We start from the raw sequence: 24,841 nt of genomic DNA, 5'->3' as shown, positions 1-24,841 counted from the left end.
TCTTAAATTAATTTCCCCCTCATGCTTTCACTAGAGCTTATTAATTTGAAGGAATGAAGGAGGCGAGAATGTAAGTTTGCATGCTCTCTTCTTGCTTTTTCTGAATTTCACTACAAGGTGAAATTGCCCTGAGAAAGCACACAAGAAGTTCCAAAAGAAATTGTGTTAACACAGCCATACTGGGACTGCAGGCTGAGAAAAGTTTGATTTTGTATTCCTTTACAAAGTGCAATTGTTGAGAATAATCAACAGTAATCAAACATGGAGCAAAATTCAGGGATGGTGAACTTGTTAGCTGGGGGCCAAAAGGAACCCCCTAAAGCTCTCTATTTGCTTCTCGGAAATCTCCTCAGCCCACGCCCCCTCTGTACAGGCCACACCACTCATTGGCACACATATTATACATACCCCTTTTATAAATACAAGTGCACAAATTTAACATGTGTTAAGAGGGACAACCGCCCTTTAATCATCTGTGTATTTGAGATACTGAAAGTATATGCAAAATAAGTATGCATTCATAACTTCCATATCAGAATTTAGAACACTTAACATACTAGCCAGTCAGTGATTATGTTACCATGGTTACTTAAAATAGGTGATTTTAATGTTTACCAAGACAACAGCGGCTGCAGGTCCAACAAAAGCATAGAGAAGTCCTCCTTCGAGAGAGAGCCAGCAACTGGAAAGAACATTAGAAAAGAACTAATAAAAATTAATAAGGTTTATTATTTGTCTGTCTATATATCTGTCTACTGATTGTGGGGCCTCACTGATTTTCTCAGTCTTGGAATATCAACATGTTTAAGATACTTTCTGTTAGCAAAGTCACTTAAATAACACAGACAGGAGAGAAAAGAAATTCTAATTATCTGAGGAGAAATAAGCAGAGATTTTGTCTCTCTTATTTCAGGCCTTGTTTATAGCAGGGTGACATTCAACCAAATTTACAGAGGAACAATTCCCTCATATCCACACAGCCAACCAGAAGAACATGCTATTTCACCAAGTATCTGCTTAGTTACTAAGCAACACCTCCCCCTCTTGGCTAGATGACTTTAATTACAGAAGTAATCCTTATGTTCAAATGGAATGATCCCTGCTGTTGCACTTCCAACACTTTCACAACAAACAGAAAACAGAGATTTATTGCACATGTAGGCCAACACACCCCAGTAAATCAGGAAGTCTGAAAACTAGCCATTTCCAAGACTATTTAGCTGCAGTCTGCAATGTATCCAACCCTGCAGAATGCAACCTGTACTTGCTGTTCTACTACAAGGACAGAGCATATATAGCTGTAATATCTTGTGTATTACTTAAGGAATATGAAACCTAGTTTACTTCTATGTGGAAGAAATATGAAACCTAGTTTACTTCTATGTGGAAGAAATATGAAACCTAGTTTACTTCTATGTGGAAGAATATGTCTGAGAAGATATTGTATTTCATGCTTGCTAAACATGTCAAATAAACTGTCCTTAAAAAAATGTTTCTGCCAGTACTGAATATTTAGCATTTTTCATTCAGCAGTTTTCAAGTTACGGCACCATGGCAAAAAGGAAATCTACCTTCAAGGAAACCCTTTTTTTATGTGTGTGTGTTAAATGCTAAAATAGCTCATTTTTAATACAGTTCAACTTACAATTCTAATGCTAATTTCTCACACTTTGTTGCATTCAAAGCATCTTCCAAGTATTTTTTCGCAGATTGAATGACACAATTTAAGTATTTTTCTGTTAATGCTTCATTGATGTCTTGCTTTTCTATTGAAAATACTTCATGAAGTAGACACCAAGTCACTCATCTAAAGCTCCAAATAAGATGTAATGATTTTAATGGAATACATGTAGCACTCTCTCAAAATAAGGAACTCTTAATCCATCTAAATTCTAAGTGCCTTTAGAGCAGAGCTTTCCAAATTTTTCATGTTGGTAACACACTTTTTAGATATGCATAATTTCACAACACAGTAATTCGGTTTTGCTAGCAAACCTGAGGTTGAACTAACCCCCTTTCCAGCCCTAGGAGTGGTGTGAGGAGCGTTCACATGACCCATCTAATGTGTTGCGACACACAGCTTGGAAAGCTCTGCTCTAGAGAGCTGTTGAATGCCCTCCGTGCTTGGGAACTTTAGCTCATTTGCCCAGCGTTTGCAAAAGGAATGGTGAAGTAATAGCTGCTTCAAGGCAGCTTTCCCAAAACTGTTGCCCTCCAAATGTTTTTGTCTGTAACTCTCATCAGCTCCAGTTTTACCAGTTTGCTGGGGCTGATGGGAATTGCAGTCTAAAACATCTCAATGATTGTGCGCTATATTCCTAAGCCACCTGTTTCCTACTCACTGGCATTCCCTATCCTGCCACTACTGAATCTCATTTCCTTTTCCATATCAAATCCTGCAGAATAGTTGTTCAGGGAGAGATAAATGAATAGGAGTGGATATGGGCACACCATGCCTCCTTTGCCGAACTCTTATTAATCACAGTAAGCTCTTGGAAGAAAGGGGGTGGTAAATCTGCATTTGAGTAAGAGGCTGTTTGCTTGAAACAACTGAAGGAAGAGGCCAGAACAGGCACACTAGGGAAGAAGCCCCAGAGTCAGGTACTTCTGTAGCACTCCGACAAGATGACGACAATTTCCTCATTCAATAGATAGCAATTTGCTGTCCTTTAGTAGCTTTCTCCCACATTTCTCCTCAACTGGGCCTGCCCATTGTTAACCAGTGAACTTATTATTCACCTTTAAACAACTTCCACGTCAGCACAGAAGAGTAAAAATACCCAAAAGCAGGTTGTGTGATAAACAGGGATGGAGGAGCAGGCGGTCATTGAAAACGTTTATTATTATGGAGTGACTTACTAGTTACTGGTTCCGTATCCTTTTGTCTTGGTAAAACCTATTGATATAGCCACTACCAATGCTGGTAGACCTGTAAGAGAAACCCCCAGTGATTAGCTTAGTGTCAGGCATGTCCAAAGTCTGTTTTGGGGGCCTAATCCGGCCCTTGTGGCAGTTTATTTCCTGGGGTAAAATCCTTAAAAAAAAGCTTAAGAACTTTGGTCTGCCCCCACGGCCCTTCACTTCATCAAATCTGGCCCTGTTTGGAAAAAGTTTGGACAGAGAATGAGATACTTAATCCCAGGGTCATGGGTCTGAGTCCTCCATTGGGTGAAAGATTCCTGCACTGGGTTGGACTAGATGATCCTCATGATCCCTTCCAACTCTACAATTCTGTGATTGTATGATTACTTCCCTACACGTTTAATGGCTCTTGCCACAACATATTTGTCAAGTCTCTAAGGTGCCACAATACCTTTGTGGTTTTTGCTGAAATATGGGCTACTCTCTTAGAATTTATCCAACAATCGTTATTCCTGTGAGCCACAATGCATGCTTCTTTTTATGGGATGTGAAAAACCACATAGAGATTAACCTATAGAGATTGATTTCATAGGGAGGGGTGGGGAAAAAAAAAAACACATTTTCACCAGCATGTAATGTTAATGCACATTTCACCTACCAGGAGCTTGTCAACAGTTCAGCTTCCATCCCAGCATGCATCATTTTTATGTTGCTAAGTGACCAGTACATTTGACATAGTATACAACAAAGAAACCACACTGAGCTGTGATGTATTTCACTAAGAGTCTTTAAAATAAAATAAAATAAAACATTGCTTGTGTTTTTGTTATTACCTTGCTTTACTGAGAATCTGCTAAAGGCTGTAAGTTATGGTGTGATAAACTCTCATAATCAATGAGACATTCATCACCAGCCATATCTTGAAGCAGATCAATAGAATTAAATTATATTCCTGCTTGCAATTCTATAGAAAATCTCCCAGTACTAATATTCGGTTTAGAAACCGTGCAATCTACTACCTGTCAGGATTATTGAAACATGCATTCATGTTCCAAAGGTTATCCGTGCATGAAACATTAAGCTGAAAAACATCTTAGCTGAGTCATATGAACTCACCCCATCCAAGGCATAAAAAGCGTTTCCTTATGAGTCGTGTCCTAATTTTTCCAGTAACAGCCATGTAAGACTGCCACGCTTCCGTCAAAACCCAACAAAACGAAGCTAAGAAGAAGAAATGTAAAAATGCTGTGGTCGTGGTACAGATCCCCTGCAGACAGAGAAAAAGAGAGATTGGTTGTATTTAAAACTCAGAGATAGTCAGTTAATCAAAGAACTGATAAAATTTCAACATTTTGATTTCTACTATGCAACAAACTCAGCTTTTATACCAGAAAAGGATAAAATGTCTGACTACATGCATTAATGTACACTAATTATGTGTGGGAAGGCGTGTCTTCTGATGGAAGCCCAGGCTGGCCTCTTTGTAAACCATCCATGTCTCCAAGCAGTTTCCTTGTCCCCCCAGTTGGAAGGAACAGTGGTCATGCTGTCATCATAGGGAACACTGAAAGTGCACTGCCCAGATAACAAAAGGAACAGGAAAATAAAGTACAGTACAATTTATAATCCCTGCATTACACAAGTGTGTGAATTAGGACAGGAAAATAGTGTCTACCTGGTGTGCACTTGTGTGCAAGAATTCCAACACATATGTGCAGGAATAATGCACCTGAATGCTGCCTTCCATCACAAACTCCTTGCATGTGAAAAGACAGCCCACTGGGGGACAAGGATTTTGTCTATACTGGAGTTTAATGTGGATTTGAAGCTGCTTGTGTCTCTATTTTGGGGGAAGAGAAGCGTCCACATAATGTCTTCCTTGTCCAAAAAGCAGCCCACAATTCCCACCCCTGCTAAATTTGGATGTTTCCGATCCTCAGATAATTTAACGAGGGAAGAAAAAGCAGTACGAGATAGCACATTACCCAACTAGGAATTCATTGACGCACATTGAGTGGGTAGGTCTCTTTAAAAAACCAAAAAGCGTGTGATGGCATTTCTCTGGGCCACATTTATCAACACATTCCCTGCTTCCATTTTGTTTCTATTAGCCCAAAGGTAATAATACCACCTGCCTTTTTCCACCACTTGTAATAGTTGTATTTTTAAAGCAGCTCTTTTGCATAGGCCTGCTCTTGTTCTAAACAGCTGTATTACATTTTTAATGCCCTTGTAAGTGCAGGAGGCTGGAAAAGGAGAAGAAAGGAAGTAGCAGCCTTCTGTGTGAGTGACTCCAAATCCTTTCCTGCCTTGAAGCAACACATTTATTTAAAAAAAAAATGTTGGTTGCACTTATGGTCAAATCTGGTATATAAGAAAACTTGTATTTCATATCTATATCTATCTATCATCTATCTATATGAGAAAATGTGTGTGAGGACAGTTAAAACGAGTACCTGCATGCATGTGTACAACACACCTCAGGTTTCCAGAACTTACTGGTACATGCAGAAGTAGTAATTGAGGTTAAGAGAGAACAGTGCTCAGCGCAAATGCATCTTATCAAGCACTGCCCACTAGTGTGGACAGGAAACACAGCGAGAGACTTTGGAGGCATAAAACTGAAAGTGCTCATGTGTGGCCAAAAAATGCACAAACCCATGAATACGGCAACACCCCAGTGTGGACATAGCCTGGACATCTTTCAGACATACGCTAGTTCTGCTAACCATCCATGTTTAGTTTGAGTAAGAAATGCAATAGGGCAGAAAAGGAGGTTGTTTTTTGTGTTCCTTTTGGCTATGAAACCTTACAAAACATGCATGACACAACAGCTGCAGAGCACTCTTCAGCTTTCGAATAAACCAATGCAAACCAACAATCCTAATAGTATCTCTCTCCCCCCCACCAGACAAATTGCAAGTGTACATTTGAACTCCAAAGGGGGAAAGGGCTAAGCTCCTTGCCTTATGGAGATTTCACTGCAAACTGCAAATAATTTCAACCCATGGGAAACCTCTTGATATATTCAGCTGCCATATCTCTATATATTTTGAAGTGTGGTTTACACAAAGTAAAAAAACTACACCGTTATTTGGGTTATCCCCCTCCCTCCATGCATGTCAGTTTCTACCATCTGAGAGGCTCTTTGAAGCCATCGATAGAAGGCTCTCATCTGACACTGTACCACTTAATTAAACTTGACACAATGGCTCATATAAGTGAGCTTGACTTTCCTATTGGAAGTAAATTATGATCCATCATGTCCCTGCTTTGCATTCACTACAGAGCCCTAGATACTGGAGATTTCATAATATAATATGAAATGGCATAGTAGCACTCTAGCATCAAAGTAACATGGGTAATTTAAAGGGATACACTGCACAGGTTACATTTCCTGGCAGCAAACAGTTGTTTGCAACAGACAAATGAACATTTAAAATTATTAAGTTATTAGTGTGGGATGGGTTGTTGATGGCTAGGAGAGGATATACTAAATACAATTTATCCCTCCAGTCTCCCATGTGTGTGTGTGGGTTAAGCAGAGCATTAAATTTCCATCCTTAGCAACAAAAATATAAGCTTTGGAACTAGGCTGTGAAGCCTTTCCTTTTCTGAGCAATTCCAGCTCATGAAAGGGAGCTGGCATCCCCCAATTTAAACCCCTCTTAACAAACAATCAGACGACAACTTAAAAAGGAAACTTAAAAATAGCCTTTGCTTACTTAACAGTATTGCATTGGATCACAGCAAAGGCTGCAGAACTATGCAGGTAAAAATAGTTCTAGGTTTCAAGATACTTAGTTGATTATAAAAATGGAGTCTCTGCTCAAGGATGGTGCAGACAGACACCTGTCCATAGCTGTCAACTTTTCCCTTTTCTTGCAAGGAATCCTATTTGGAATAAGGGAATTTCCCTTTAAAAAAGGGGGAAGTTGACAGCTATGCACCTGTCTGCACTGGAGACTTGGGGGGGGGGGAGAGGTGGCAGGAAGAATTAAATGTCTTGGTTTTCCCCGCTACAGTAAACAGAGGAAATGACATTGCACAGAGCTCTCTCTCCACCGATTGCATTACAGTGGTACATTGGGTGACAAACACCTTGGGTTACAGACTCCGCTAACCTGGAAGTAGTACCTCGGGTTAAGAACTTTACCTCAGGACGAGAAGAGGAATCGCGCGCCAGTGGTGTGGCGGCAACAGGAGGTCCCATTAGCTAAAGTGGTACCTCAGGTTGAGAACAGTTTCAGGTTAAGAACTTTACCTCCGGAACGAATTAAGTTCGTAACCAGAGATACCCCTGTACTATGGTATGAGTCTGCCTATCTAGCAGTACAGTGGTACCTCGGGTTACATACGCTTCAGGTTACATGCGCTTCAGGTTACATACTCCGCTAACCCAGAAATAGTGCTTCAGGTTAAGAACTTTGCTTCAGGTTGAGAACAGAAATTGTGCTCCAGCAGCGTGGCGGCATCAGGAGGCCCCATTAGCTAAAGTGGTGCTTCAGGTTAAGAACAGTTTCAGGTTAAGTACGAACCTCTGGAACAAATTAAGTACTTAACCCAAGGTACCACTCTACAGTTCTGTGGTTGTTTGCTCCAAGACTTTCTAACTGTTAGATATTTGACTGCCAATGTCCCACAATTAGAGTCTTTCTTCTCTCTTCCCAGCTCTGTATGCAGGCAACAGGCACTTATATGGGGAAGGATTTTGCTGCCAATGTTTATGTATGCAGAGACAAAAGTGGATTTGGCAATTTAGGCACTTATACTGGGGGTGGGGGTTTCAAGCTCATTTTTCAAATGCTTCATTTTCTGTGATCTCAAATCAGCATCTAATCCAATTCAATCATAAAGTGCTACTTGACTTCCTGATCTTAAGTATATAAACTGATGTACCTGCCTGCTATACTGGTGTTAAGAAGATGCCTTGTCACAACACAGAAAGAGAGCAGAATTATTCCTAATCACAAAATGATAAATAGAAACAGCATAAAGGTGAAGGTACAGATTACTAAAATACTTCAAACTATATACAAATCATTTATGCAAACCGAATGATATATCCATCAAACAGTACAAGTTTGCTCTGGATCCCAGATGACTGCAGCTAACCACAAAAACCATATATGTCCCATAATAAATGTTTTAGCCTTTAGAGTGGCACAAGTCTCTGTTGTTGTTTTTTAAACAAAAGAAATAGCAGAGCTATCAAAATCAAAATACTTTCCATAATATTTTGTCGGTGAACAGTATTACAAGTCATAATGAAACCACAGAGTTGCTTTAAGTGAAAAGATAAAGGGATGTTGCTCCATTTTAGAGCATCTTTGTTTCATGCAGCTTCCCTGTTCAATCTCTGATGTCTCCAGGTAAGACTGGAAATATCTCCTATGTGAAAGCCTGTTAGTGGAGACATTACAGAGCCAGGCAGAATAAAGGTATACAGCAACTTCTTACAATCAGTGGACTGAAGTTTTAGGTAGCAAAGCTCACACCATGGCAATCCTCAAATAACTTCCCAGAGTTTAGGCTTCATGGCTTGAATTCTAGAAGCCCACTGCATTACACAATGGGAGAGGTCACCATTTTCTGCTGATAACCTCCCTCCTGTATCTCCCCCCTCAGTACTGCATCGCATGACATACCGTCTAACTTTTTCAAGCCCCAAACTGGGACGCACTTTGAGACAAGTCTTGTGACCTGCGCTTCTGCACTTTTGGGGGGACTTTTCTGCACTTTTGGGGGGACGAGAGCACAGCGTGAGAGCATGCAAGGTTGTGGCACCCCAAATGGCCCCTGTGATGTTACGTAAAAAAATGGGATGTCCCATTTTTTTCTGGGAGGTATGTGTTGAACTGGAGTCTTCCTGCCACCCTCAGAAGCAGCTTTTCAAGGAGCGCCTGGGGGCTACAGCATGTGGGGCCATTGTGGGGTGGGTAGAGAAGCTGCTTTGAGCCGTCAGAACTTAGCCTGCAGTTTAAAATCCAAATCATTAGTTTCAGGGCTGGTGAGCATATGATCTGAGGGTGTAATGAGAATTGCAATGTATAGTGGTTTGAGAATCAGGCTCCAAGTCTATGCAGAATGTTTAGCATGGCAATTTCTAAAAAGCATGCTATTTTAATCCCCATGAAATCAGGGACAAACGTGTTATTGACTTCGGTGATTAAAAATTTAGGCTCAACACGGTGTACCTGCGAATGCCGGCAGTGACAGGCAGGGGAAAACATACTATGCACTAAACCTACTAACTGGATTATTTTCAGTTACAGGAACAGACAGGGGAGAATAGAAGAGAGGAAAGTTATAGTGTGCATATTGATCTTCAGAAGCAACCACAGTAGGTAGTTGTGGAATCAAACTCTATTTTATTACCATTCATCCTTATATTTAACAGCTTCAGCATGCTATCCGATCATCCCATTCTGGTTGCTTGCCTCCTCCCCTTGACTGGGTAAAATACTGCAGTATACAAGATTGTCCACATGAAAAGATGGTTTTGAAATCCAACCAAGGAAACAAAAATCCCAACCATGTAAGTATACTTGAGCTACTAAGTTTATGACGGATAAAAAAGAATTCAGCGTTTAGACCAAATGCAAGTTGCAGAAGATAACACTTAAATTCAGATGATTAACATTGCAATTATTTTACTGCCCATTCAGAAATAAGTCCCATTGACTGCAGTGAGGCTTATTCATAGGTAGATGGGTATAAGACTTTAGCCTAAATGTGTGTGTGTGCTTTATTCCCCTCCCTAAATAAATTTAAAATTACATTTGGTTTTCTTATGAACAATAGAAGTGTGTGTTGGTATGCGTGAGAGAAATCCAATTCTGGATTAGGTGAACCCTGTTACATAGGCTCTGGAGCTCACTGTCAAGAATGTGATTGTGCTTGGATCCTGCTTGTGGGTTTTCCCACAGGCATCTAGTTGGCCAGCCACTGGGAGAACAGGATGCTGGAACAGAAGACTCATTGGCTTGATCCAGCAGCCTCTTCTTATGCTGTTGTATTCTATGTTGTTTAGTCGTTTAGTTGTGTCCGACTCTTCGTGATCCCATGGACCAGAGCACGCCAGGCACTCCTGTCTTCCACTGCCTCCCGCAGTTTGGTCAAACTCATGCTGGTAGCTTCGAGAACACTGTCCAACCATCTCGTCCTCTGTCGTCCCCTTCTCCTTGTGCCCTCCATCTTTCCCAACACCAGGGTCTTTTCCAGGGAGTCTTCTCTTCTCATGAGGTGGCCAAAGTATTGGAGCCTCAGCTTCACGATCTGTCCTTCCAGTGAGCACTCAGGGCTGATTTCCTTAAGAATGGATGTATTCCTTAAGAATGGATGTAATTTCCTTAAGAATGAATGTATTCCTTAAGAATGGTTGTATTCTATAGTTTAAGCTAACACACCATGGCATGCCTGCTCTGGGATCATCTCAGGATCTGCTCCCCTTCCTTAAGTTCAGCAGAAAGGGAAATTTCTGGTGATAAATTCCTGTTTTATGCATCTCCCGGAGGGTGGGACCTTGGGGCAGCATCTCCCCTGGACGGTATGTAGTGTCCAATCATGAAAATCCTCTCCAGGAGCAGTGTCCTATTCTGAAGGTTCTAGAAAGCCTTCTGGAAACTATACGAGAACTAAATATTCTTCATTCTGGAGGGCTTTTGTTTAACTTGTCAGGTGGTTAATGGGACTGTTCATAAATGTCACTTCACTTTGAGGATTCTAGGTGCAAAGCAGGATGTAAATCTAATAAACAGCATTCAGCGCATGCGTTAGGGCTGCCATACAGGAGTTGGTGATAAAAATACTCAATGTCATTGTCAGACAGTGGTCACCTCTAGTCTGTATAGTCTTGCATGACCTTTTTCAGTTACAAAACACACAGCTGTTTTCTGATTAAGAAAGTCATGGGGAAATGTGCCGAAAAGTTTGGGGGATGAACAAATTCTTAATGGGAGGATGTATAAGCACTGCACAAGCAAATTCAGGATGAATGCTCATTGTCAAAGCTCGTTGTCATAAAATGTCATAAAATGAACAAATACACAACGGCGACTGGAAATAGCCTAATTTCCTTTTACTCTGAGGTGTTTTTAAAAGGTCTTAGTCATGCTTGAGACTTAATAAGCTCTGTTGAATCAACATGCTAACAGTGAGTGGAGAGTCTAGGGCATCATTTGGCACTGATGTCACTTGCTGAACGATTATACTATGCTGGTGCAACTTGGTGGATTGATGCTCCTGCATTGACAATATGTGCAGCTACTAATATATAGCACAGAAATGGATGGACACAGGATGAGGTGGGGGCAGAAGTCATGAAAAAACTTGCTTATGGGTTGTATGGTTAAAACATGTTTAGTATGTATGAGATTGCAAGTCACTACCAGGAATATTATGACAGTGGAAGCACAGAAAATCAGAGGATACCTGTGCTTACATGCTGTAGCTGGGGCATAAATATTAGGAATTCATTCAGCGCAGTTATTATTTGCCTTCCATGGCAGATTTTGTAAATTTTTAAGAGTATTTTTATATTGCAGAGTTTTGCGGCAAGAGAGCTCTTGCCAATGCAGAATTCTTAACTCAAAGATCACCAAGGAAACCTATTCTGCGTGAACAGAACACTGATCATGTTGAGAAAAGTACACACTCACTACACTGATATAAGGAGAGAAATAAAGACATATATGGTTATGGAGAAAATTGGTCTCTTTAATTTAGTCAAAATGTTCTATTTCAACGCACATGGAATGTGAATACTTGCACAATACAGGATTGAATAAGAGTTACAGTGGTTGGCTTGGATTTTTCAAGAAAGATGATCTCTCAGCACTCTGAAGTAATGGAATATAATGACCTCCCTCACATAATTTATATGAAGCTGGATGTGATGGCGAATAATTCTAAAATGAAAGCACTTTGTGCACAGTGAAAGTGGTATAAAATTAATATTAATAGCTGGCATTGGGTTACTATGTGCCATGTAAAAGTAGCCTTTAGCAGTTTGTATTTCTGTTCTTTCAAATGATGTAGAGCAGAACCTAGGAAGTTGTGGTCTACCAGAGGTTAGGTAAAGGTAAAGGGGCCCTTGACAGTTAAGTCCAGTCGTGAACGAATCTGGGGTTGCGGTGCTCATTTAGTTTTACAGGCCGAGGTAGCCGGCATTTTTCCGGGTCATGTGGCCAGCATGACTAAGCCGCTTCTGGCGCAACGGAACACCGACACCAGAGCAGCGCACGGAAATGCCTTTTACCTTCCCGCCAGAGCAGTACCTATTAATCTACTTGCACTTTGGGGTGTGCTTTCGAACTGCTAGTTTGGCAGGAGCTGGGACTGAGCAACGGGAGCTCACCCCGTCGTGGGGATTCGAACCGCCAACCTTTTGATTGCCAAGCCCAAGGCTCAGTGGTTTAGACCACAGCACCACCTGTGTCCCAGCAGAGGTTGCTAGACTGCAATCCCCATAAACCCTGGACATTGGTCATGCTAGCTTGAGCTGATGGAAGTTGTAGTCCAATAACATCTGGAGAGCCACCGGTTCCCCATTCCTGATGTACATGGAAGATGAGGAGTATCCCAACTGGATCCAGAACCTAAGATTTAGATGTTGAAGATAAGTAGGTAAAGGTAAAGGGACCCCTGAACATTAGGTCCAGTTGTGGCTGACTCGGGTTGCGGCGCTCATCTCGCTTTATTGGCCGAGGGAGCCGGCGTACAGCTTCTGGGTCATGTGGCCAGCATGACTAAGCTGCTACTGGTGAACCAGAGCAGTGCATGGAAATGCCATTTACCTTCCCGCCGGAGCGGTACCTATTTATCTACTTGCACTTTGACGTGCAAGTAGACGTGCTTTCGAACTGCTAGGTTGGCAGGAGCTGGGATCGAGCAACGGGAGCTCACCCTGTCTCGGGGATTCAAACCGCCGACCTTCTGATCAGCAAGTCCTAGGCTCTGTGGTTTAACCCACAGCACCACCCGTGTCCTGTTGAAGATAAGTAATCTGGCAATATAATAATCTCCTATCTAGTACTGTAGTATCTTGAAAATGGAACACTTTGGTTTTGTTTTGTTTTCTACAAAAGCTGTAAGTTGATTGTGTATGTGTGTGTGTTTTAAAAATGCCAGGAATCTCATGCACAAGACAGGGAAGTTTTAATGCTCACTTAATACATGAAACCTTGAACTTGGCTAATAGGTAGCCAGTCTTTCAGCACCCATGTGATATGTGTGAATCCCACTAAGCACTTTAGCAAATGTATTTTTCATTAGCTGCAGTTTCTGAGCCATGCACAAGAGTTCCCCCAAGTACAGTGCACTAACGAAGAACACAAAGTTACCAATGTATGGTCCACGGTGGAAATGCTACTCTTGTCCAGGAATTGCCATAGTTAGTGCACCAACCAAAGTTGGTAATGGGTGCTCTGGCCTATTGAGGTCAGTAAAGCCTTGAGTGACAGTAATGCTCGTTAAAACTATTCTGGGCTATTCATTGGGCAGATGCCACTGATGTGCGTTTTCCCCACAGGTTCCAATTACAAGAAGAGATGTTATAACAAAGCATGAATAACAAAACCCGCTAGAAATAAAATAACTGCAATATCAAATTTTACGAATTATTTACAAAAAATAAATAAAATAAATCTGAGCGAGACCGGTGGAAGTGAAAGACTCCACCCCCATTCTAAGATTTTCATCCCCACTTTGGACCTGTCACTATCTCTCAACTTAACCTACTTCACAGGGTTGCGATGAAGATAAAATGGGAATGAGAATGATGTACAGTATACTGCCCTGCGCTCCTTGGAGGAAGGGGTGCAATAAAGATAAAGAAACAGGCTCAAGGAAACCCAATTTGATGCTGATAACCTCTGTGAGAATATTTATGAGTATGAAACTTATTTCACTTTCATTAAATGAAGTTTATATAAATTTCATACAGCGGTACCTCAGGTTACATACGCTTCAGGTTACATACGCTTCAGGTTACAGACTCCGCTAACCCAGAAAAAGTGCTTCAGGTTAAGAACTTTGCTTCAGGATGAGAACAGAAATCGTGCTCTGGCGGCGCGGCGGCAGCAGGAGGCCCCATTAGCTAAAGTGGTGCTTCAGGTTAAGAACAGTTTCAGGTTAAGTACGGACCTCCGGACCAAATTAAGTATTTAACCCGAGGTACCACTGTACTCGGATATATTCTCAGAGTTTATCAGTCTCAAATTGTCTCTCCGTGAGTCAGTCTTCAGTAATGGAGTGTAAGTTCTTTTGCAGGCTATATAAGTACAGTAAGTAAGTAAGTAAGTAAGTAAGTAAGTAAGAGTTGAAATAATCTTAAATGACTGTCTTTGACCTCCTTCAGCTTTCCCCAGTACGGCTATATTGGGACTTGGGTAATTTATAGGGCTTTGTTTCCCCCCCCCCATTGCTCTTTTTTAGTGCACTCCTGAAGCAATTTTATCTGGCTCCTGGTGGCCTTAATCCAGTTGTAAACAAGGGGTAGTGAAATGCTTCCCCTCAGTTTTTCTCATGAGGAGAAGGTGGGAAATGATCTTAAAGGTGTAAAAGAGAGAACAAGAACCCACATTTTAATGTGGCATCTTGCCGTGAATTCTCTAAATGATGCCCTGACTATGCCTGAGCATCTGTGCTCTACAAGTGTGAAGCTCTTAATGCCAGATGGCACCAACTTTATTGTAAATCCTGACCCATCCATATGGAAGTCAGTTAGTGTGGCAAAGTCTACCAGTGGCCCCAGCGGGTAGGGATGCCTTATTAACATTCAGGAGGAATTTTAAAAACCATCCCTGTTCACCCAAGCATTTGACAGCTGAAATATACTGACCCTGGCAAGCTGGAACTTAATAGCTGTAAGGGCATTACTGCTTTAAAGTGTCTTAGGAGTTTTAAAATGATTTTAATTGTATTGTTTTGCTGTTTTGTTGTTTGCTGTCCTGAGCCCCTTTAGGAAGAAGGATCAGGCATAAATGGAATAGATTCCTTTGGAATTCCCTTCCCTTGAATCTTATAGACAGGTTCCATTTCTGTTGTCTTTTTGGTGCCTACTGAAGACCCTTATCTTTCAACAAGCCTTTTTAAGCTGAGACCTTCTGCAGTCTGCATTTGTATTGGAATGGTTTTTAAGATGGTTTTCTATCTCCAGCACCACTTTCTAGAGAACATAGTGCCACCCAAGAATAGAGGAATTGTCAATGCTTGGTTCAGTGTCTGTGTAGTTTGACACCATTTTTGGGTAGCCATTGTTCTAAGGTAAGCATTTCAGATGCTTTTGGAATCAGCTTGCTGGGCGGTTAATATCTAGCACAGTTCTGATATGGCATGTCAGTTTCCTTGACTGGAAGGGTGGGGGGTGGAGATGGGGATGCTCACACTGTCATTGTTTTAAGGTAACTTGACAGTGAAGTGGTCTTTGGGTACTCTTATCCCACAGACACCACAAGGAGAAAGATATTGGCTTCAGTTTTTCAGTCGCTGCAATTTGCATTACTTCTCCTGTTCTTCAATGCAATCTCTGTCTCTGGAAGACTTAATTGAGCTTTCAATGTTTAACTTGCATGAATATCTGAGTAACCTGCTTCTCCTCTCTTTAATAAACAATTTGCCTTTGAAGACAGATGTCTGTGTCAGGTAGCAAATTATTCTGTTTTTTTCATGCTTCTAGGAAATGCAGTCACAAGAGGGGGAGAGTGAGGGAAGGGAAGAGAAGGGAAGGGAAGGGAAGAGAAGAGAAGAGAAGACTGCTGCACACTTCAGATATATAAACAACAAATATTGGAAATCCAAACCAATTCTTAAAATCTCCATTTCCCACATCCCTGAATTATTATTTTTTAAGTTCTTTGATTCATCTTTTTTGATTAGTGTTGTTGCTAAATCCAACCATTTGAAAATTCTCCACTGATTTCAGAATACAGTGGTACCTCGGGTTACATGCGCTTCAGGTTACATATGCTTCAGGTTACAGACTCCGCTAACCCATAAATATTACCTCGGGTTAAGAACTTTGCTTCAGGATGAGAACAGAAATTGTGCAGCGGTGGCGCAGCAGCAGCAAGAGGCCTCATTAGCTAAAGTGGTACCTCAGGTTAAGAACAGTTTCAGGTTAAGAACCGACTTTCAGAATGAATTAAGTTCTTAACCCAAGGGGGTACCAATGTAGTAGTTTGAGCCAAACTCCCATGATATTCAACAAAAAGATAACATAAGGAATTTGTTTATATATTTCTTGTTAACTTGTTATTTCAACTCATGGCAGCACAAAGTTTATTTGGATTCTCCAAAGCCCTATTAAGCATGAAAGCGAATAGAAAGGGGTTAAAACCGTGGCTATTTTAAGGTAAGGTTACCAGATTTTTTTCAGTGAATCTGGGGACACTTTTCAACTTCAATGGATTTTGTCAGGGGACTGATTTGTAAATCCGGGGACTGTCCCCGGGAAACGGGGACGTCTGGTAACCTTATTTTAAGCGGTATTACAAAACTGTTCATTTAACAAAGAAACACACCCAGTATTCACAGTGACACACGGGCAGTTCCTTCTGTGCTCTGATTTTGTGGCTGCTCCTTCAACGCCCCACCCCCAGAACTGCTGCCACAGAGACAAGGGAGGAACCGTGTCTCAGCGGTAGAGCACATGCTTTGCCTGAAGAAAGTTCCTCATCCTACTCTCCAACATTCCTCAATTTATATTTTACCATATAAAAACATTAAAATATATACCTACATATTTTAGCACTAATAGTTCTAGATCACCCTTGGCTAAAAGGCATTCAGTTGGAGAGGGATTTAATGTGAGCCACATGTCCTCTCTTCCACACTTTAGACTGCGAACTAACATCAGTGCAGCTTTTGGGAAATTCAAGTAATCCTGCTTGGGTTCTTTGTTCCCTTTGGGTTTCTGTTCCCAAATATTACTTTTAACTGCCAACACCTCTGCAGAACAGGCAAAGACCAGTTTGTTCAGTTTCTTAGCATGTTGCTTCATGTAGAGATGGTGGCATTTTCAATCACCATTCGCTGAATGGCTTCTCGCGTTCATGCAGAACAGCTCTGTAGCCATGCCAGTTTTCTCAGACCATTTAAGACAGATTGGGCGGCAGTAGTGGGGATTTATCCCGCGAACTCTGGCACAAGTAATTCCTTTCCAAATGTTTCTTTTGGAAAATATTCCCCCCTTGGCCTTCCTTTGAGCGGGCTCTGGAATATCTGTAGGTATTTGGATAGTTATTATAGAAAATGTGTTTTTAATTTTCTTCTACAATTTGTTTGCCACTCTTGAGAGCTTGTGCATACAAGCAGCATACAAGTTCAACAACAAAAATAAAAATATGTATACAGTAAAGAAAAGCTGAATATTAAGCATGCTTTTTCTCCCTTGGAAGGAAGCACCTAATGCAGTCTGCACAGCTTGCAGCACTTGGAGCTGAACGATGCTTAGAGTCTAACTGCAAGCAATGTTAATCTCACAACCTGCCCTTGAATGCCAGGTTTTTTTCTTGCCATGGTGGAATCCTAATCCAGATCAGAAGCCTAGTGTAGAGAGGAAGAGAGTTTATCATTTTGCTGCATTGTAGTCCTGATCTAAACTTGTCCTCCCCAGCCCCCATGCTTGAAATTTGTATTGGGGAGAAAAGCTCCTATTGGAACAAATGGGTCGGAGAAGTAATACTGCCTTAGAAAATAGTTCTGCCAAAGTCCACAAAGTGGAAATTTTATTAATTGCAACTTTAGAAAACAACATGACCCTCAGTGCCTCCTATGTTGAACAAATATTTAGACAAGATAAATGCACATCCTTCCAAGGCAAAGCAGACTTACAGAACATGTTAATGTTATGATAGCTAGTGACAATTGGAGAAGCTAGAAAGAAGAAGTGAAAATTGTTTGCAATTGTACATAGCTTATAGTTAGGATTTGTCAAGATGGCCTGGTTCACATGGCATGGTAAACCAAACTATGACTTAGCAAGACCATGTGAATGTGCAAACTCCTGTAGCAGAGCTCGCAACCACTTGGCTCCTCATCCCAGGTTCTTTTTACTGCTGCACCATACTGAGCTAAGCCAAGGTAGCTCAGCCGTGAGACACAATCTCAAGGTCGTGTGTTGAAGCCCAATGTTGGGCAAAAGATTCCTGCATCATAGGATTGGACCAGATGACTCTCATAGTCCCTTCCAACCCTACAACTCTATGATTCTATAATGTTTGTCTTCGGTAAATTCAACGCCATATGCACAGAGTCTTTGATACAACCAAATATGCACTGAGCAGCTGAGGCTTGCCACATGTTGCCTTTTAAAAATAGATAGATGATAGAAAGATGATGATAGATGATGATAGATGATAGATTAGATAGATAGATAGATGATGATGATGATAGATAGATAGATAGATAGATAGAGATAGATAGATGAAAGAATAAAACATCTTACCAAATATCTGTTTAGTGGGGGATGATGGAATTAAGAGTTGTCTCCAAGAAAGTAGTCATGTTAGCACAGGGGCTTCTGCCCGTGCAATGGGACTTCCTCTCCCTCTCACTGTGCTCCCAAAATATGTTCTGGGGTTTCACCCAACCCTCTGGAGCAGATGGGGTGGGGTGCACAGAGAGAAGATGAACAGAACATCCCATTGCACAGGCAGAAGTCCTGACACAAAGCAAAATTACTTTGTTGAATGCAACCATAAATACAAGCTTCTGCTCCCCATCTTGGATCAGAAGGATTTTGGCTTTCAAAAAAAAAAAAGAAAAAGAAAAAGAAAAAAGATATTGGAGAAGCACAGGTGTTGTAACTCTTCATCCAATTAGGCCTGTGTAAATGGGAGGAGTTCAGGGCCCAGAACCAAATGTGGCCCTCTAGGCCACACCCTCTCTCCCCAGCCCACTTCCCTGTACTGATTCTGCTCTGCATTCTCCATAAGTGCTTTTGCCTGGATGGAATGTGCTCTTGCACATTCAGTGCTTCTCGCTTGCCTGGATGGAGGATAGACTATGCCTGAGTGTGTTGAGAAACTAAGCTGCTTCACATTTGTTGCTCTGCCAATCATACCCACTACTGGCATGTGGCCCCTGAAGAGTTGTCCAGAAGGGAAGAAAGCCCCTGAATGGCTCTCCATCCTTGCCAAGCTGAATTAGGATGTGAATTGTTTTTCGAAGGATGCTACCCTTTCTGACTCTAGCAGCTCCAGAATGTTTTCAAGAGCCCTTCAGAAGCACGTAAAGCCTTTTTTCCCTTTTCCTTCAAAGATAAAATGGAAAATGAAGAGAAATGCCCTTGACAAGGCTACAGGCATTTTTATAACAAAGCTTCATAATTAAATATTAAGGCTATAGATGACTGGCAATCACATATTGGACATATGCCATAGCCTGGTTTAATTTAATAAAAGTCTGCTGGCCTGCAGTATTCACAGGTAGATAGACGATTGCATTAACAATTACGTAATGTAAATGCAACACCAAAAATATTAGAACCAAAATATTTCCATAGGTTGTTTCTAGAAGGATTAGTCCTGCAGACCCAAGTCTGGTTGTTTTGGAATTGGGTAGTTTTGTCCTTTGTATGAGAGATAACTACATCTTGGAGCCCAATGGCCCAAGAACTGAAGAATAATGCCAAGGGCACAATTAACACCTGCAAGAGCAAATGAATGTGCAAAGCTCCTTAAATGGTTTGATTTTCTGCCCAGGAACTCATTTGCAGATAAACATTTTATCTATCTCACTGCTAACTTTCATATCTTCAAAATTCCAGCTACAGAACATTAGAAATCATCACCATCATCATCTAAATCCTTACAAATTACAAAGTGGACTGGTGAGGAAGTCATCTTTCAAAAGAAACAAAACAAAACAAAACAAAACAAATACACCTAAAACTGGTAAGATTGGTATCACTGAGCAGGATCTTGCCAAAGCAAAACAGTTTCATTTCCCATTGAAATGTTGAAATGATCAGGACTGAGAAATGTTTTAGGTGACCCTTGTTTGATGCTGGGTATTTATTTACCGGTAGATACAGGACATTGTAGCCACACTAAACATACACCTCTCCCTCCTCTCTTCTGACTAAATGGCAGGTGCAAGTCTTATGTGTGTTTGGAATATATGAGCATTTCCTCATCAAAGTGTGCATGCCCCCCCACTCCTCTAGTACAGATAATGCAGGTATTTGGGGGGCATCTGCATTAATTGGTGTTTACCACAGTATACTTCCATCCCACATGCGCCAATATCGATTCAGATTTCATATTAGATCTTATGAACAGAAACTGTTGCAATTTTGAGGGCGTTTCCCTGCTAATCAAAATGATGGCTGGAAAGGGAAAATCAGCAGCAATTCCATTTCTCACTATTAGTGATTAAAATAAGTTGAAGCAGCAGCAATCTGGTTTTATTGCATGGCAGCCTGCCATGGTATAGGATTAAAATAGTGTATTGATTTAAACCCATCCACTTTACAGTTCCATATCAGAACCCTCTAAATAAAGAAGAAACAGGCACCTTTCCCTAGGAAATGCACACTGCATATGAGATCAGTGGGAGAGCAGCTGAAACAAGAAATTATTTAATACCAGCAACTGTCTGGCTGGCTGGAGCATGCAGTCTTCAGTGTTTTCCCACTGCAGGTATTCTGACTTTCCCATGTTGTCTCTGCTCTTCAGAAAGCCGTATCACCTGCTAGAAATGTCCTTCAGCAGTTTACAACAGGATAGTCCCTGTTTAAGAGAACGAAAGGAGCCACGCTGGACATTAAAAATGTCCTACCCGTGGGGAACATTTCAGTAACTCATGACACGGAGGCACTCTTACCCTGACCTTACAATTGATGTGCTGAAAAGTTGGCTGTGCTGAAAAATTATGCTTCCCCCCCCTTTTAACCACTTTCCATCAACAAATGAGGGAAAGAAAATTTCAACGAAATTCTCAAAGGTGGGGTGCAGCTGTTTTGTTGTGCAGACTGTGTTCTTTTAGATGGCCAAGGGATGTTTGTGAGTGCAAATAATTTCTTTGGTAGTCTGCAGCCTTCCTGGGTCCCCACTCTTCCTGAAAACCCCCTGGCTTCCTCTGCTGTGCTTTTCTGTACACATGGGAAGGTGGAGAAGATTCCTACTGCATGCCTGACAGCTGTTCATTGGGGTGTGTGTGTGTTTTTATGAGAAGCCAATTTGCTTTTAAATAAATCATTGTGGAAAGATTGTTTTTAAAGCTAAAAGAAACAAACAAAATAAGCAAGTGCGCCAATCTAAGGTGCTTAGTAGCCAGGCACCCATGCTTCCCGTACTTCAATTAAAGCTCATGGGGAGATGTTCTGAGGTAAAGTCTCCTATGCCTTTCTTTTTCTACAGTAAATATTGGCAGATGTGAAACTGGAGAGTGTTGGAGAAATGTATAATGGAAAGAAGAAATACATGTAACCCCCCCAAAAAGCATGTTTACTTCTCATAAAATAGGCAATTTTGAAGAAATTCTAAAGTGCCCAGAGTATGAGACAGAAAAATAGGAGTGGGGTTTTTTTTGGAGGGGAAGAGAAATTTTTAGAAACTGGAGTTCAGTCTCACTCAACAGAGCACTAACTCAAGCAGATATAAGTAATGGCAGTAATTCTTTCCTTTTTTTTGTTAATTTTTATATTATTAATTGGCAGTAATTCAAGACAACTGGTTCTTCTAGTACATGTTTCAGAGGATGGCTAAATTAAGAACAGGCATAAGAACCACAACTACAACAACACCACACAGGGTTGAGGCCATACTCATGTGAGGCTGCTTCTTACTCCCTCTTTCTGGCAACAGTCCCACGTTTTGAAGCTCAGACACCTGGAACAGAACCCCATGAGGCTGCCAGATTCATTAGAAGCACCTTCTAGTAGGGGTGCCAACTTGAATAAAATATTGTGGGGGCCCAGGTAAGCCCTGCCCCACATAATTGATCCCATGATGCAGTGCACACACACCATTTGAATGGGAATGCCCATCAACTTTGTGGGGGCCTGGTCCCTTAATTTTTTTATTGTGGGGGGGGGGCAAAGCCCCCACAGCCCCTAGGAGTTGGCTCCTATGTCTTCTACACATGCATAGACGCGCCCCTCCAAGCACACAGAAGCACTCACAACGAAAGAGAGGGGATTGTATCCAGCCCAAAAGGCCCAATCACTGCAGGGGATTGAACTAAATGACCCTTGGGGTCCCTTACAATTCTACGATATTATGATCATACAGTACACAGTTTTATTGCAATATGGTAAGTTTCATACCACACAAACACCTGCAAAGGCCCATACCAACTCTCCAGAGACTTCCATTTCTCTATCATGTTAAGGGTCTCCACCAATATTACTGTCCATTTACTTAGAAAATTATGTACATATGTTGTTGTTTTTTAAACTCATCTGCTTACTGTTAAAAGAAATAACCACACCATGTTCCTCAATGGTATTCCTTTAATTTTAACACAATGAATGAAGCAAGGGAAATGTTCCAGCCATGTGTTAATCAGGTGTTAATGGTTCTTAAGGAAGTGTGAATGCCTGCTAAAGAGGCCTTAATGGCAACTGCATAGGCATTATAAGGCAGATGGAATCAGCAGGAAAAAGTCTTCCTGGCAAAGATTCCTAACATTTTATTTAATTTTTCCATGGCCCATATAGAAATAATCTTTGTGCATATCCTATACACAGGATCTCCTTCCTTCTGAATTTGCATGCTTGGACTGAATTTGTCAGAGTTTTACAGCTGTATCAGTGGGTGTGGCTAGGGCAGGGGCATTTGCAACATTCATGCACCCCCCAGGTCTACAACCCATCACACTCTTTTATTTCATTAGATTTATACCTTACCTTTCTTCTAGATCTGCTATCCAGGCACTGACCTGCCACAGACCTGCTTAGCTTCAGCAGGGTGGTGGCCTTATGTGCATTCAGACAACACCCTGGAACCACTCACCCACATGCAGACACACACAGGCACAGGCAGGCGCACACGCACACATCTGATGGGGAGAAAAACAGGTGGGAGTGGAGTGGGCTATCATGCAAACAAAGAGACAGTAGATTGTTCCACCCATGCAATGTTCTGCACTTCGGAACACCTGGGAAGAAAAATCTCCTTCTTTTCACTCTCCCCATTTTAAAGCAGATTTCTTTAGATTGTGGCACTAGTGATCTGTTTCAAAGAGGGTTTCCAATTTTAAATCCAAGTACCATAAGCTGCCATCCTCCTTGCACCAGTTTCCATCAACTATGGAATGTTTGGCCCCCATCGCACGCCCATAATACGTAGTGATTTCCTTCCCATCGCAGCTGCATTGGAAGTGGCTTATACAGAATGCTCATAGCCCATCAACCATTCATACACAGGCAGCAAAGCTAACCAGTGTGTGTATAGGTGAATCAGGATGGGTGGGCTTGGCACCTGCGCTGGGCCACAGGCAACACATATGGGTTGCCCAGTGTCAGAGACAAGGTGGACTATGCAACAGTATCTGGAAGTTATAATGGATGACAAGGTTACAAGTCTTGATTGCCACATTCCGCTTGTAGGTTTGGAGGCAGTGTGGCTCTGAATACCATCTGCTGGGGAACCACAGCAGGAGGAGGTTATTCCTCTCATGTCTTGCTGGTAGGCTTCCCAGAGGCACCTGTTTTACTGGAGTTGGGTAGAAGAAGCTGGACTACATAGGCCTTTGGTCTGATCCAGCAGGGTTCTTACTTGGTTCTTAGAAGCAGCCATTTCTGATGCAGCCTTGACTGTGTTTCTCTGCATTGCAAAGTGAAATTCAGTGTTCCTCAAAGTCATATTGCTGTAAAGCTCTGTGCCAACTTTCATTTTACCTCCAAATTATAGATAAATGTCTATCGTTGAAAAGTTGTGTAGGAGTAGATATCTGCTTCTCTTTTAGGATTTTTGGTGCTTATTTGGAGAGATATGGCTGCTTACATATGCATGTATGTATAGGTAAGAGATGCATGCTCAATGAGGAAGCATGATTTGTGTCCCCTAATAAAGTGCTTGCGATCATTGCACTAAGAGGATATATGTTTCCTGTAAGCTGGCCTTTCACTGAGGATTTACTAAAAAGAGAGAACACATTTAAATATCCATGACTTCTAATTTAGAACTTTAAATCATGCCCAATTTGGCTGGCGGCTTCTTGTTTAGACTGCAGTCTCCTTGAGGAAGGAACAATTTCTCCTTCTCTGCTAGCTACACAGCCAGTCGTTCCAGCAACATTCAATACATTTGTGTTATTAATCAATGATGCTATAAATTAGGGCAATGCTGTAATAGCAGTTTAATTTCAGTATTGTCTCCTCTCAGTGGAAAAATGAGATTTCAAATGAAGTCTAGGCCACAGGGCTTCGGAACAATTCTGAGTGGTTTGCTTTGTACATTATCTCAACAGTTGGGTCAAGCTGCTAAGCTTACAGACCTCAATATTTAGGCCTGAAGCACACGTCCCAATGAGGGCAGAATTTTCAGTAGGTGCTGAGCTAAATCAGTCACTGCCTAATAAATGACTCATTTGTTTTTTTTGTGTGTGTGTGCCTCTCGTCATTGATTTTAATTCGTCTCTTTAAATATGCCATTATTCACCCCACTCCACCCACGATTCCTTTCCTCATTAATATTCCCTTCCTGATGCATGACAAGCATATCATTTCAGGAGATAAATGGTTCCCCATCCTTCAAGGTGTTAACACCATGACAGCTTTATGGTAAATCCTTGTTACTAATTATTTTAGAAGTAGGGCTGCGGCAACATCTGGATGAGGCTGCAATTTTGCCTACCTCTCTCCCTTCTATCTGTAATTAACATTGCTATTCTTAGCTGCTAAGCACAAATCTTAAGTTGTGGTACTTGGCTATTTCATTTTGCATCGAGTTGGGTGGCAGCACGTTTGTTTTCCACCCATACTGTACTCTATTATCTTTGGTTGATACCACTATGTATAGAATGATTT

At 41.4% G+C, this 24,841-nt stretch overlaps 1 protein-coding gene and 1 long non-coding RNA gene across 6 annotated transcripts in view; one reads left to right on the top strand and one right to left on the bottom strand.

Moving 5' to 3' along the window:
• The window catches only part of LOC310704220, a 113,352-nt gene extending 101,827 nt beyond the window's left edge, over nt 1–11,525 (top strand). Inside the window, exons 4-5 of the long non-coding RNA XR_014524655.1 lie at nt 9,263–9,400; nt 11,409–11,525. This is a non-coding gene — a long non-coding RNA (uncharacterized lncRNA). The remainder of the gene's footprint in view (nt 1–9,262; nt 9,401–11,408) is intronic.
• ADGRB3 (adhesion G protein-coupled receptor B3) overlaps nt 1–24,841 on the bottom strand; it is a 443,824-nt gene that overhangs the window by 47,789 nt on the left and 371,194 nt on the right. For all 5 annotated transcript variants that reach the window (XM_083497330.1, XM_083497327.1, XM_083497326.1 and 2 more), the window contains 3 exons: nt 3,979–4,129; nt 2,860–2,929; nt 616–682 (listed from right to left, as the gene is read on the bottom strand). In XM_083497330.1, coding sequence (XP_083353456.1) covers nt 616–682; nt 2,860–2,929; nt 3,979–4,129 — 288 coding nt within the window. The remainder of the gene's footprint in view (nt 1–615; nt 683–2,859; nt 2,930–3,978; nt 4,130–24,841) is intronic.

This window comes from Podarcis liolepis, assembly GCF_965112155.1.
Source record: "Podarcis liolepis genome assembly, chromosome: 3".
Taxonomy (NCBI): domain Eukaryota; kingdom Metazoa; phylum Chordata; class Lepidosauria; order Squamata; family Lacertidae; genus Podarcis; species Podarcis liolepis.
The sequence above is the reverse complement of the archived record's forward strand: the minus strand, read 5'-3'. Positions and strand labels throughout refer to the sequence as shown.